The sequence below is a fragment of the Osmerus mordax genome, chromosome 6, assembly GCF_038355195.1.
Source record: "Osmerus mordax isolate fOsmMor3 chromosome 6, fOsmMor3.pri, whole genome shotgun sequence".
Lineage (NCBI taxonomy): Eukaryota > Metazoa > Chordata > Actinopteri > Osmeriformes > Osmeridae > Osmerus > Osmerus mordax.
The window spans coordinates 12,485,081-12,499,159 of NC_090055.1; the positions used below are offsets into that span (position 1 = coordinate 12,485,081).

Here is a 14,079-nt window from a genome sequence, read left to right on the forward strand (position 1 = left end):
CACCCTAAAACCATAGGCAGCACTCTGGCAGGCACAGCACTGAAGGGGAGACCCGAATAACCTGCCTGTCTGCAGTACTCAGTTCTCACTTCCCACACTACCAATTCTTTAAACAGGCCTAATTAAAACCGTACAACACAAAACAACACTAGAATGTCTGTAGTCTAACTCACCAAGACCCTCCCCCTGTCATTTAAACCTTTAAAGTGATTTCAATCTATCAGGTATATCAAGATGTATATAAGGAAGAAGGAACAAAAATTCAAACAAAGAACTATGGAATGAGGAGAAATATGATCATGAAAAACTAGATTGATGTAGATAATTGTTTTCACTTATAAATACCCGTGGTTGGGGTTTCTCAACAGAACATCGACATCAGTACCAGGTAGGTGGAATCTTTAATTTAATTTCTTGCAAAATTCTGTGAATAGTTGATAGTTTAAACCAATAAGTCAATGATTAAATAATTATTAATGAATAATACAATGTATTTGCTGAATTTATGCTGAAGATGAAACTAAAGCAAATCATGTGTTTATTACAAGTATATTTCTATTCAATCCATTTGTCACAATGTATTGTTTAACATGTAATGATATGATTGTCTCCTTAATCTGTGGAATATGAAGAATGTTATTCACTGTCTCCCTTCTAGTATGTTGAAACTGCTGATATTAGTCTTCTGGTTGGATCTTCTTGGGCTGTCCATTGGTGCCACAGCCCGAAGTAAATAAACAATGTCTCTTTGTATTATGTATTTAAGTTATAATTAAGGATACTAGCCACATGTGTAAACTCAATGCTGTTCACATACTGTAGCTTAAAGATAGTGTTAGGCTTCTTTTAATTTAAGGTTTGATCAAGGTCAAACTTGTTTTGGATCCTTTGAGCCTTAGGTTGAGCTTGTCTAAAGATCTGTTTGTGCTGGTAGTACATTGCAGAATAATTAAGCCCCTCCGTTGTGCCAGCCACACGAGATTAATCATGGCTAAGGATTTGAAACCCTTACTCTAGGCACACTGCGGTTACTCCTCAAATCTAAGTAGAAAAACAACATTACCACGTACAGTATTTGTTGTTTGTTAAGGCCTCAAACTTTTATCACATTTCAGAAAATCTTGCTCTATATGGCAAGGCTACCCAGTCAACCTTGGGTGAAAATCCATGGGCCCCATACGGTCATGCCTCCAATGCCATTGATGGGAACCACAATACATGGTATGAGGCTGGGTCTTGCACCTACACTGGGAAAAAGACAAACCCCTGGTGGAGAGTGGACTTGCTGGACACGTACATAGTCACCTCAGTCACCATCACCAACAGAAATATCGTTCCTGAGAGGCTCAATGGGGCTGAGATCCGCATTGGAAACTCTATTAAGAAGGATGGCACTGACAACCCACTGTAAGATAAGACAATGTTCGGGGTCTCTACAATTGACTTTTTTGCACTTTTAATGCAGATAAACAAGGATTTGATTAGAAATGAAATATTGTAAGTTAACTAATGTTCTCAGGTTTTTTCTCCCTCCGTGTTTTCTCTCAGAGCTAGCGTCATTAACTCCATTCCAGCAGGCCAGGCTCAGACTATAAATCTTAAAGGTTTTGAGGGACGCTATGTGACTGTAGTTCTACCGGGGAAAGGAAGATTTCTAACACTCTGTGAAGTTGAGGTTTATGGGTACCTCGCTCCAAATGGTAAGGTTCTCTTTAAATGTTCTCAGGCCTACCGTATTTTTCGGAAATAAAGCCGTGGTTTATACCCCAATTTTAAGTTTTTCTTGTGGAGGTGCGGTTTATATTTCGAAGCGGCTTATAGCACGTTTTTATAACAAAACAACAGTATAAACACATGCTATTTAAATACTAGTTCATTCCCGGGCAATAGAAAACATACATTACGCACTTTACTTTCATTTTCGAAGTGTGTTACACAACGGCATGCTGTAAGATCACCTATACTAGTGCATTGCTTGGTATCATTGTTCAAGTGCGGCATATATTCCAGTGCGGTTTATACTCAGATTTACAAACACAAAGCTCCAATTCTGGTGGGGTGCGGTTTATAGAAAATGAGGCTTATTTTCCGAAAAATACGGTATGTAGAAAATGTATACACCCTCATCCATTATTTAAAAGATTCATTTATGACTGCCCAATGACCATTAAATCCATAATTGGATGTTTATCATTTTTGTTTTTATGTTTAGTTTTGTGAATCATAATTTAGTTTGATACAACTTTGTTGTATATTTATTGCTGTTAATTGTGCTTTTTGTGATTTTGTGCTTTTTTTTTCTCAACCTGCCAGAGTCTGCATTGGAGACACATTCATTAAATATTGACATAAAACCTTGGAAATGCATTTCTATTGTTAAATTCCAGCGTTTTCTTTTTTACTGTTCTGCCTAGGAGAGAATTTGGCTTTGCAAGGAAAAGCCTCGCAGTCATCACTCCATTCAACAGGATTTGCATACAATGCTATAGACGGGAACCGTGCCAGTCTGTGGGCACAGAGCTCCTGCGTCCACACAGCATTAGAGTTTAGCCCCTGGTGGAGGCTGGACTTGCGCAAGACCTACAAAATTTTCACCATCAAAATCACCAACCTAAAAGTGGCACCCACTAGACTCAATGGGGCTGAGATTCGCATTGGAGACTCTCCCAACAACAACGACGACAGCAATTCCAGGTATAGTGTGGGAGTAGTCATCTAGTTGTTGTCCATTGGATTCTGTCACTTTAGGCTGAGAGTAACAGTTTATCGCTCTTCTACATCCATCTAACTTTTCAGGTGTGCAGTAATATCTTTTATTCCTGGTGGCTTCACTAAGACTTTCCATTGTAACGGTTTGGAGGGTCGCTTCATCAGCGTGGTCATTCCAGGAAGGAAACAATATCTGGTATTCTGTGAGATGGAAGTGTATGGCTCACCCCTCAACTGATGCAGAAATGAACAGGTCTCACTAAGTCCGTAATGCTGATTCAGTCAAGCAGTTACATGGTAAACACAGATGGCTACATTATTGTGTGTTTTTTCTTTCTTTTCTTTCCCAATACATACTTCATAAAACAACTCATTTGGCAAGTTAAAAAATATGTTGGTATGGGAATGGTGGTTGGTAGACTACTTCAGTTGTGTTATTCTTTTTTTTAATATGCTCTGCAGTTGCACATGATAATGTAAAGCAGCTTAGCATTGGAGCTGCAAATAGCAATTTATTGTTTAGAAATGAATGATTAAGCAGAATAACCAAAGGGAGCCTTACAGTTACAAGCAGATTAACATTGTACATAAACACTGAAGGGATATAAATCAAGTAATAACCTATTAAATACTTTATTTGTGGTTCTTCGTAAAACAATATGGTAAAATGTAATTGTATGATTTAACATTTGGAATAAAGAGGATAATAAAAAAGTTTATTTTGCACCTCTAGTTATTCATTGTCAACTTTACTTGCAGAATATTTTGTGAAGATATTTTATGGTAGTCTGCTATATCTAATGGTTACATATTGTGATGGGAAAAGTTATACAGACAATACAGGTTATGTAACAAATAACTTTATTTTCACCAGGAGGTGAAGAGTAGGTGATGCAGGTAGGGGAGTATTGAGGGAGACCAAGCTCACCATACTGTACATAGCCTGAACCTCACTGACACAATATGCATGCAACTAATACTATCAATACACTGAGTTATAACAGAAAAAACATTTGGGTGCATATAAATGTGTTTCCGATGTTTGGAGAGAGCCCTACTGGAATACATTCACTGGAATGTTGTGTTCTGCACAATATTGTCATTGCCATGTGTAATGAATAAAACAGACATTGCAGGGTTGTAGGCAAAGTGATGGAGAGTTAGATGAGCTGGTGGCAAACAACCAGGGTATTAGTTGTAAGTTGTTTGTCAATAATTGTTCAAAATGAACTTCATGTATGTTTTATAATATTGAAACAGGTCTTATATCCAAGTTAAGAGACATACTTAAAGCTCTGGAATAAATTGAGACCACTGCATCTTTTTCTTTCATTTAAAAAAAAAAGTTGAAAAGGACAATTTTGAGTGAGGAACAGAAGGGTAAAATTTGCCGTGGCCTCTTAATTGTCCTTTTAAAGAAAGAAAACGTTGCAGTGGTCTCTTAGTTTATTCCAGAGCTGTATCATTACAAATTATGACATACTATTATTTAGAAGATCATAGCCTTGTGCCAGATGATAATTTCACAACCTGCAAACAATAACTTTTATAGCTGGTATAGCAATAGCTGGTTTGACAAAGATAATAGATTGTTAATCTTAAACCAATGACAAGGAAATAGAATAAGAAAAAAAAGATTGGAGATTTATCTGTTTCAAGGGCACCAATTATATCCTAAACTCATAAAAGTTAATTATATTTAATAACCAAAAAAAACAAGATAAGAAATCTATCTTTAGCATTTATTGTATATTTAATGTTGTTTTTCCATATAAAACAATCTACCCAAAACGATATTCTCCCTAGTTTTTGTTGAGAATTTAGCCTTATGTGGAAACCTTGCCTTGATCATCATTGTAGACCCACATACAAACTAATGCTCAATCAAACCCCATGGTGGAGAGTGATACTTCTGACACATACTTCCATTAAAGGGATCAATAGAGGGATGAAAAAGGCAGATTTCACTTATTAATGTTTTTCTCCGTCTTGAATAAGTAAAATAATACGAATATGAAGTAAAATGATATGAGTCTAGGATTAATCTCGATGTCCTAAACCTTTGATCGCTGTAATTGGACTCACCCTCCCCGTGAAGCCTATCTATACAGATAAGCTCCAACAGTGTGGCATGTTTTACTAATAAACAAGCACTATCAAAAAAAAACTTGGTTCATGTGTATTGTATAAATACCTCAGCGTGATCATGGTTTTCTAAAAGAACATTTACGTCAAAGTCTTGTGGTCACTGTTGTGTATCAAGGTAGGTAAAATATTTTTTCTTTAGGACGTAATTTGTTGGATGTTTAAACTTAACTTAATAATTTATGTTTAGGGACTGTTAAACTACAAACCGTTCCTTAACTCCAACCCCCAAAATTCTAATAATATTAGAAATATGCACTTCTGATTCTTATTTTCTGCTATACTAACTATTGTAAGAGTGTCTGATAAATCAATGAAATGTAAAGGTTTCCACTGACCACTGTCACAGCCGTGCCCCCCCCCCCCGGTTTCAGTTTTTTGTCCTGCCCTAGTGTTTCCCTGTCATGTTTGGTTCTGTGTATTTAGGTTTCTGTTTTGTGTCCAGTCTTTGTCTTGTCCTTACTACTACTTGTCCCTGTGAGTACCCTATCTGTTCCCCGTTTTGAGAATTAAACCCCCTTTGTTCTACCATGCCTCGCATCTCTCGTGCATTTGCGTCCTACCCCTCCTCACACCCTGACAGACCACATTGATTTTCTGAGACAGATCCTTCCATTTGTATAAAGACAAACTAAAGCAAACATGATTATAAGCTGATGTTTATTCACTCAAGCTCTTGTGTTATGAGATTTCCAATGTGTTGCAATGTCAAATGTACTTTTAGTATCACATTATATTTAAACAGAAATAACTACCTGTCTTCATTTATTTAAATGTAAACATCAAATTATCTTTTTTTATATGTTTTTAGATGCAACTATTAATCTGAATATATGGGCTTTGTTTTTACGGGAGCTTTTTATAATTTTCTATAAATTCAAAAACTTTGAACATTGAACTTGCAACTAAAATGCATTAACTTAACTTTGTGCTCTACGACTGCTGTGTATATAACTGGCAGCTGAATAGCATGTTATAGTATGAAGGCCTCATCTTATTTGTAACATTTACTATACGGGTTTTATAATCATGAAAAAAAAATACAATACCGACACCGAAGTCTCTATTATAAATCATGGGTTTCTCTGTTGCTTCTTTACTAGTATGTTAAAACAGGTGACTTTCTTCCTCTGGTTGGATCTCCTTGGGCTGTCCATTGGGGCCACTGCCCAAAGTAAACAAACTCTTCATACGTCTCCTCATGTTGTTTAGTTATGGATACTATTCACATGTACATTTCCCATTACATGACTTACACTGTAGCTCACAGATAGTGCTAGTCTTATTTTCATGATATTATAAGTCTTGGTTTAAGGCTTGATAAAGCCTATCTTAAGTTATGAAAAAGGGTTTTTACGAGTAGTACAGAACAGTGTAATTATTTTCCTTCATTGTGCCAGCCAAGCAAGTTTAGTCATGGCTAAGGGGGTTCAAACACCTGATGCAGGTGCAAACTTGTGATATCAAAAAGATTAGAGAAAAACAACAATATGGTCAAGTATGAGTTTTTCATGTCTTTTACCCCCATTACATTTCAGAAAATCTTGCCCTACATGGAAAAGCTACCCAGTCGTTTATACATGACATCGGTCATGCCTCCAATGCCATTGATGGAAACCGAAATTCACAATATGAGGCTGGGTCCTGCTCTCACACTACCACTCAAGCGTACCCCTGGTGGAGAGTGGACCTGCTTGACACGTACATCGTCACCTCAGTCACCATCACCAACAGAAATACTTTTCATGAGAAGCTCAATGGGGCTGAGATCCGTATCGGAAACTATATAGAGAACGATGGCATTGAAAACCCACTGTAAGATAATACAAGCTTCAGCTTCATTTTCAACAGCAAAGCAACATTTGAATTTGATAATAAATATGTTATGTTATCTTTCTTTCTGTTCCAATCTTTCTTGCCTCCCTCCATCTCTCTCTCTTTCTCTCAGGGCTGGGGTCATTAACTTCATTCCAGCAGGCAGATCTCTCACCCTTAGGTGGGTGAAAGGTGTAGAGGGACGGTATGTGACTGTAGTTCTACCGGGGACAGGAAAAACTCTGACTCTTTGTGAAGTTGAGGTTTATGGGTACCTCGCTCCAACTAGTAAGTATCTGTGTGTTACATTGAAAATTACATTATGATGTGAAATACAATTACACTACTACACATGGATCAATACACTTGGCACCACTATGCTGCCACTCTTAGGCCACACAACTGTGTCATGGAGAGCACCCTGATCATCTGATATTTTCATGCCACCAAAGGTCTGCCACAGAGTATGTGAGGCAGGTTATGGGTGTCTCGAAAGAGAAGTTGAGAGGAGGAGAGGTGCATCAGAGCAGTGCTGTGGAATTAATTTTCAAAACAAAAGTTTGAATAAAGGAGCATTAGACAGTATCCTAGAGTGTTAGATGATACATTTAGTCATTCTTAAAACTCACTTTAAACGTTTATTTATATGGTTACACTTTCTCTATATGGTATACCCTATTTGAAACCAGTAATAAAACTGTACTGAAAAAAGAATGTAAAAGCAAATAGTAATGGTCACTACAGTATAGTTGAACAGTGAGATGTGTAGTAATCGCAAAAGGTTTTTGTATTGAATTTGCTATTAACTTGGAAATGTCTCAGCAATGGCCGTTCTCCGGTTTGTTCGTTTTTCCTGTTTTCCCTGCCCCTAGTGTTTTCTGTCTAGCTGGGTGTATGTTCTGGTCCTGGTTTTGTATCTCCCACCTGGTTCCTGGTTCCCTTCATTCCTGTGTCTCCCAATCACTCAGCTGTTGTCTATTGTGAATGTGATTTCCCCTCGGTTTTCTCTTTGATCTTGTCTGCTTCTGCTTACATGTAGGTCCACCACCACAACTCCCACCTGACGGTAAATAGTTGTAATATTCATTGTTATTTTACTACTCTAGGAGATAATTTGGCTTTACAAGGAAAAGCTTCGCAGTCGTCACTCCATTCAACAGGAATTGCATACAATGCTATAGACGGGAACCGTGCCAGTAATTGGGCACAGGCCTCCTGCTCCCACACTGCCGCAAATTTGAACCCCTGGTGGAGGCTGGACCTGCGCAAGACCTACAAAGTTTTTTCTGTTGTAATCACTAATTATGAGTCACCCGCTAGACTCAATGGGGCTGAAATTCGCATTGGAGATTCCCTCAACAACAACGGCAATAACAATCCCAGGTAAACTGTGGGAGTTGTAGTCATCCAGTTGTTGTCCATTGAACTCCATTACTGTATGCCGAGTGTTACAACTTATCGTGCTTCTACATTCATGTAACTTTCCAGGTGTGCAGTGATATCTTCAATTCCTGGTGGCTTTACTCAGACTTTCCATTGTAATGGGATGGAGGGTCGCTACGTCAACGTGGTCATACCGGGAAGGACAGATTATCTGATATTGTGTGAGGTGGAGGTGTATGGGTCACCCCTCAACTAAAAAGGTTGATAGTTCTGACTGAGTTTTTCAGCCTTTTATCAGATAGTTACTCACTACTCAGTCAAATAAGTAACACGGTAAAATAATTGGCATGAATTCTGATGTTTACACATATCGTTTTTTACTTTAATTCCTTTTCACTCTGAACACTTTTTTTTATATCATAAAGTTTAAAATACTTTACTATAAAGCTGAGTCATGATACCAATCAAGGGTTGTTAAACAGAAAATCAACTAGGTAAGCCATCTTCAATAAATATTTTAGCACACATTTACATTAACAATGTTTTGCTTTATTTTGCAATAGTTATCTTTTGTATACTTCTATTGTTAGGTTCAGAATGATGTGACTCATTGTAGTTAAGCAATATTACATGCATATTAAGCATCCTAATCATATTACATGTATATTATATTACGAAAGCTATATTACAAGTAGCATTTTTTTCTGAAATTACCTTGGTACTATTTTATCATGTTGATAAGATACTGATTTATGTCACTGTGTAGCTGATGCTTGCCATTTCACACAAAAGTAATTGTCCTGAATGACCTTGTGTTATACCGTGCACATGACAATAAATATATTTGACTTAACAGTAGTGTAGTCTTATTTGATTTCACCTCAAATCACTGTCTTTTGAGTGACCGTGGTTACATTATGGTTACATCTATGCATAAAAGAGTAATTTAACTACTACTGTTCAGTGAAATATTTCTGTCACGGCCACAGCCGTGCCCCCCTGTTTTTGGTTTTGCCCTGTCCTAGTGTTTCCCTGTCATTGTCTTCACCTGTGTCTCGTTCTCGTTAGCGTCATTGTGTCCACCTGTGTGTCGTTTGGTTCTGTGTATTTAGGTTTCTGTTTTGTGTCCAGTCTTTGTCTTGTCATTAACATACCTGTCTATGTGAGTACCCTGTCCGTGTCCCTGTTTTTTTTCGGAAATAAACCCTTTATTTTCAGTATGGCTGTGTACTCCCTTGCATTTGGGTCCTACCCCTCCTCACACCCTGACAGAATGACAAGACCAAGAAAGGACCCAGCAGAGAGTTCCCCGAACCCTTTCCTAGGGACCCGACTTGCTGCTGGTGGACCCCGAAGCCTGCAGCGGAGGGCCCACCACAAGTCCTGGTTCCTACCCCGGCTCCAGCCCCAGCCTGAACCTCGACTCCAGCCTCGGTCCTGCCCTGGGCCCCTGCTTCGATCCTGCCCTGTGCCCCTGCCTCATCCTGAGGTCGTGCCGCCCTGTGCCCGGACGAAAAAGGTTGTGCCGCCCAGCACCCAGAGCACCGAGGCTGTGCCTGCCGGGGAGTCTCGGCCGCCTGCCGCCGGTACCCGGCCTCGTTCCTGCCCTGTGCCCCAGCCTCGTTCCTGCCCTGTGCCCCAGCCTCGTTCCTGCCCTGTGCCCCAGCCTCGTTCCTGCCCTGTGCCCCTGCCTCGTTCCTGCCCTGTGCCCCTGCCTCGTTCCTGCCCTGTGCCCCTGCCTCGTTCCTGCCCTGTGCCCCTGCCTCGTTCCTGCCCTGTGCCCCTGCCTCGTTCCTGCCCTGTGCCCCTGCCTCGTTCCTGCCCTGTGCCCCGGCCGCCGCCTCCTCAGCCCGAGGACTTCTGGCCGCCGCCTCCTCCGCCCGAGGACTTCTGGCCGCCGCCTCCTCCGCCCGAGGACTTCTGGCCGCCGCCTCCTCCGCCCGAGGACTTCTGGCCGCCGCCTCCTCCGCCCGAGGACTTCTGGCCGCCGCCTCCTCCGCCCGAGGACTTCTGGCCGCCGCCTCCTCCGCCCGAGGACTTCTGGCCGCCGCCTCCTCCGCCCGAGGACTCCTGGCCGCATCCTCCTCCGCCCGAGGACTCCTGGCCGCCGCCTCCTCCGCCCGAGGACTTCTGGCCGCCGCCTCCTCCGCCCGAGGACTCCTGGCCGCCTCCTCCGCCCGAGGACTCCTGGCCGCCACCTCCTCCGCCCGAGGACTCCTGGCCGCCGCCTCCTCCGCCCGAGGACTCCTGGCCGCCGCCTCCTCCGCCCGAGGACTCCTGGCCGCCTCCTCCGCCCGAGGACTCCTGGCCGCCGCCTCCTCCGCCCGAGGACTCCTGGCCGCCGCCTCCTCCGCCCGAGGACTCCTGGCCGCCTCCTCCTCCGCCCGAGGACTCCTGGCCGCCTCCTCCTCCGCCCGAGGACTCCTGGCCGCCTCCTCCTCCGCCCGAGGACTCCTGGCCGCCTCCTCCGCCCGAGGACTCCTGGCCGCCTCCTCCGCCCGAGGACTCCTGGCCGCCTCCTCCGCCCGAGGACTCCTGGCCGCCTCCTCCGCCCGAGGACTCCTGGCCGCCTCCTCCGCCCGAGGACTCCTGGCCGCCGCCTCCTCCGCCCGAGGACTCCTGGCCGCCGCCTCCTCCGCCCGAGGACTCCTGGCCGCCGCCTCCTCCGCCCGAGGACTCCTGGCCGCCTCCTCCGCCCGAGGACTCCTGGCCGCCTCCTCCGCCCGAGGACTCCTGGCCGCCTCCTCCGCCCGAGGACTCCTGGCCGCAGCCTGCCACCGCGTCCGCGCTCCCAGGCGCCCCCTCGTCCGCGCTCCCAGGCGCCCCCTCGTCCGCGCTCCCAGGCGCCCCCTCGTCCGCGCTCCCAGGCGCCCCCTCGTCCGCGCTCCCAGGCGCCCCCTCGTCCGCGCTCCCAGGCGCCTCCTGTCCCCCGTGCCCGTGCCCGTCCTGCTCCCGGGTGGTTCCCTGGACCTGCTCCGGCCTCCGGGCCGCCGGCCTTCTGCCCTGCCTCCGGGTCCACCCCCGGACCTGCCCCGGCCCTCTGCCCAGCCTCCGGGCCGGCCCCCGGACCTGCGTCGACCCTCTGCCCTGCCTCCGGGCCGACCTCCGGACCTGCTCCGACCCCCTGCCCTGCCTTATGGGACGTCGGGTGAGGTCCCTTGAGAGGGGGGTCCTGTCACGGCCACAGCCGTGCCCCCCTGTTTTTGGTTTTGCCCTGTCCTAGTGTTTCCCTGTCATTGTCTTCACCTCTGTCTCGTTCTCATTAGCGTCATTGTGTCCACCTGTGTCGTTTGGTTCTGTGTATTTAGGTTTCTGTTTTGTGTCCAGTCTTTGTCTTGTCATTACCATACCTGTCTGTGAGTACCCTATCCGTGTCCCTGGTTTTTTTCGGAAATAACCCCTTTATTTTCAGTATGGCTGTGTACTCCCTTGCATTTGGGTCCTACCCCTCCTCACACCCTGACAATTTCTAATTATTTCTTACATGTACATGTAGCTAAAAATCGTTTTTGAATTAGGCTTAAAGTAGCTATTCAATTTACCCAGGCTATCAACAAAACTGTGAAGACAGCCAGGAGGGCTTTTTTTTTTTTTTTCAAAACCCGCTTTTGAACATTATTATGTAAGCCTATGAAAAGCGACATTCGAGTGTGTCAATTGATAACTCAAAATGTGTCTATTTCTTTCACATTGACAGACTTGGGGAGTCACCAAAGTGACCTCCGTTTGCGTCCGGCGGAACAACGCACTTTAGCTGTGATATAATAACCATATACAACAGCTTGTCATATGCTATAATATTTCAGAAAATCTTGCTCTATATGGCAAGGCATCCTTGGGTGAAAACCCATGGTCCCCATACGGTGATGCCTCCAACGCCATTGATGGGAACCACAATACATGGTATGAGGCTGGGTCTTGCACCTACACTGGGAAACAGACAAACCCCTGGTGGAGAGTGGACTTGCTAGACATGTCACAGATGCCAGTTGGCCAGCCTATGATGTCTGCTATTTCTTTAGTACATTTTAGTTGGGTTTGATTATGATTTGAGATGTTTTAGTTTGCTGTGGGTATTTCCGTTGTGGTGATTTTATATTGTTTGCTGTTACTATTGCATGGTATCATGTGTGCTGTTTGTATTATGATGTGTGTGCAATGCAGTGTTTGGAGACAACAATGGGGGGAGCGAACTCTAGTAGCCTGTAAACTCAATAGGTTGTAATGGGCCTGGTTTATCCTTTATATTGCACAGTTTGGTTTAGAAAAGGATGGCTATAGCAATAGTTATGTATTTTGACCAGATTTTGGTTTTTATGTTTGTGGACTGTATATGTCATCACGTAGGGTGCGTGCAGCTGTAAAATGCTTAATTACCTGAAAAGAAGTTTGATGCAGACGTTATGAAAAGGAGCAGCATTTCGTTTCTAAAAAATCGTGTTTGGTGATTAACAGAATAATTCCACATTTGGTTTCCCTTTGGAAATCGGAGCGAGTTTTACGGTGTCTACGTGTACGATGTATCTTGGTGCACAGTGCTACGAAGAAGTCAACGTCGAACATCAACGGCGGTAGCTAATAAAAGACGACATCAGTGAGAACCCTCTGCTTCCCCGTGCTTCCACCAAGGGGTTGCTAACAGTAAAACTCGACGCTTCAGCAAGATTCGACGTTGGAGTACCAAGATTGGTTCAACAAAGACTGAAAGCAGGTCCTAATGAGTTGGTGCTTTGATAGCAAGGTTAATATACGTTAATGCAGAGTTGTATTTACGTGGCTAAGTGTTTGAATAGTTTGAATGTCTGACGTATGGTGTTGCACAAAAGATTAGTTCCTGTTTGTTAAATATTGGAGTGTCAAAATAGATGTCTGATACGAGTAGGTCACTACCCTATTTAAATTTAAAGACAGACAAATGGAAGACACAATTATGCAAACAGTAGCACAAGTTAGAGAAACGTCAGCCTCTGCAAAGGAATCTAACATTCCTTCAGAAAGGCAACAAATAAGATCAAGTTCACGAAAGGGAAGTCTTACAAGGAAAGGCCTAGAGATGCGTAACCAGGAATCGAAGAAACACGAGAAAGCTTTCAACAAGGCTTATGACTCCTGGAAGCAATTAGCTAAAGAAACTTGGTCTACATTAAAAACTTTCTGCTCATGTGAAGATCTTGACCAAATCCAGAGAGACGTTCAAAACAGACAAGATATAGTTAGCCAAAAGTACGCCCCCTTGTTACGCAATCAAACTACAACACCAGAGATTATTAAAAGAATGGATACCTTTACCACGCTCACTACAGAAATATGTGATGTGGTGAGCAAACGATTAGAAACATAATATGATACTCAAAATGAAGAAACTGTCAAAGAAAGAGGTAGAAAAATGTTAAACAAAGATGAGTATGAATGTTTTTGGTTGTACAAACACAGATACGGTTGTGTCAGAGTCATCCCAAGATACAGAGATTAAGTCAAAGACCTCCTCCTCAAGAACTTGCAGCCGAAATAGAGCAATCAAAGGCCATGCAAGAAATATATGATCAGCAAGCAAAACTGCGCAAAATAGAGACTGACTGGAAGCTTAACGAAGTAAAAATGCAAGCAGAAATTAAACAGAAAGAAACAGAGATTTCTTTAAGACTTGATGAGGAGAAAACAAAGCTTCAGATGCTACAAGCAGATAAAGAAGTTAAAGTAGCTGAAGCTCATGTAAAGGCATACAATATTTTTGAGGACAAGCCTGAAGATTACAACAGAGGTGAAAATGAAACTGAGTTTGGTGCAGAGGAGTGTAATAACAGATTCCAGAAAAATCCTAAAGCAGAGCCATTCCAGTACAAACAAGCCTCTCCAGAGGTGCAGACTACTCAAGAGACTGAGCTTAGCCCAAGCATTAGTAAACTCCTTAAGTTTAAGTCGACTCCCTGTCCCAGAACCAACTATTTTCACTGGTGATCCACTAAAGTCGTCAACTGGAAGATGTCGTTCACAGCACTCATTGACCGCAAAGTAACTCTAGCAAAT

The 14,079-nt window shown here is 43.2% G+C and overlaps 2 protein-coding genes across 2 annotated transcripts; both read left to right on the plus strand.

Annotated features, from left to right (window-relative positions):
* Window positions 1-383: 383 nt before the first annotated feature.
* LOC136944159 (fucolectin-3-like) lies at window positions 384-3,406 on the plus strand. Its single transcript, XM_067237805.1, has 6 exons — window positions 384-388; window positions 659-729; window positions 1,116-1,407; window positions 1,549-1,700; window positions 2,415-2,694; window positions 2,797-3,406. Exons 2-6 carry the CDS (start codon window positions 660-662, stop codon window positions 2,945-2,947), a joined length of 945 nt encoding a protein of 314 aa, XP_067093906.1. The 5' UTR covers window positions 384-388; window position 659; the 3' UTR covers window positions 2,948-3,406.
* Window positions 3,407-4,932: 1,526 nt separating this feature from the next.
* Window positions 4,933-8,905, plus strand: LOC136944161 (fucolectin-1-like). The gene is made up of 6 exons (XM_067237808.1): window positions 4,933-4,972; window positions 5,958-6,028; window positions 6,393-6,669; window positions 6,803-6,957; window positions 7,776-8,052; window positions 8,158-8,905. Exons 2-6 carry the CDS (start codon window positions 5,959-5,961, stop codon window positions 8,306-8,308), a joined length of 930 nt encoding a protein of 309 aa, XP_067093909.1. The 5' UTR covers window positions 4,933-4,972; window position 5,958; the 3' UTR covers window positions 8,309-8,905.
* Window positions 8,906-14,079: the final 5,174 nt, after the last annotated feature.

What these genes read in the sequence shown, in the direction of transcription:
- LOC136944159 (XM_067237805.1), top strand. Translation starts at nt 660, where the DNA reads ATGTTGAAACTGCTGATATTAGTCTTCTGGTTGGATCTTCTTGGGCTG. An exon ending in CATTGGTGCCACAGCCCGAA is followed by an intron (nt 730 to 1,115) that starts GTAAATAAACAA and finishes ATCACATTTCAG; the next exon opens with AAAATCTTGCTCTATATGGC. An exon ending in AACGACGACAGCAATTCCAG is followed by an intron (nt 2,695 to 2,796) that starts GTATAGTGTGGG and finishes CTAACTTTTCAG; the next exon opens with GTGTGCAGTAATATCTTTTA.
- LOC136944161 (XM_067237808.1), top strand. Translation starts at nt 5,959, where the DNA reads ATGTTAAAACAGGTGACTTTCTTCCTCTGGTTGGATCTCCTTGGGCTG. An exon ending in GATGGCATTGAAAACCCACT is followed by an intron (nt 6,670 to 6,802) that starts GTAAGATAATAC and finishes TCTTTCTCTCAG; the next exon opens with GGCTGGGGTCATTAACTTCA. An exon ending in TGGGTACCTCGCTCCAACTA is followed by an intron (nt 6,958 to 7,775) that starts GTAAGTATCTGT and finishes TTACTACTCTAG; the next exon opens with GAGATAATTTGGCTTTACAA.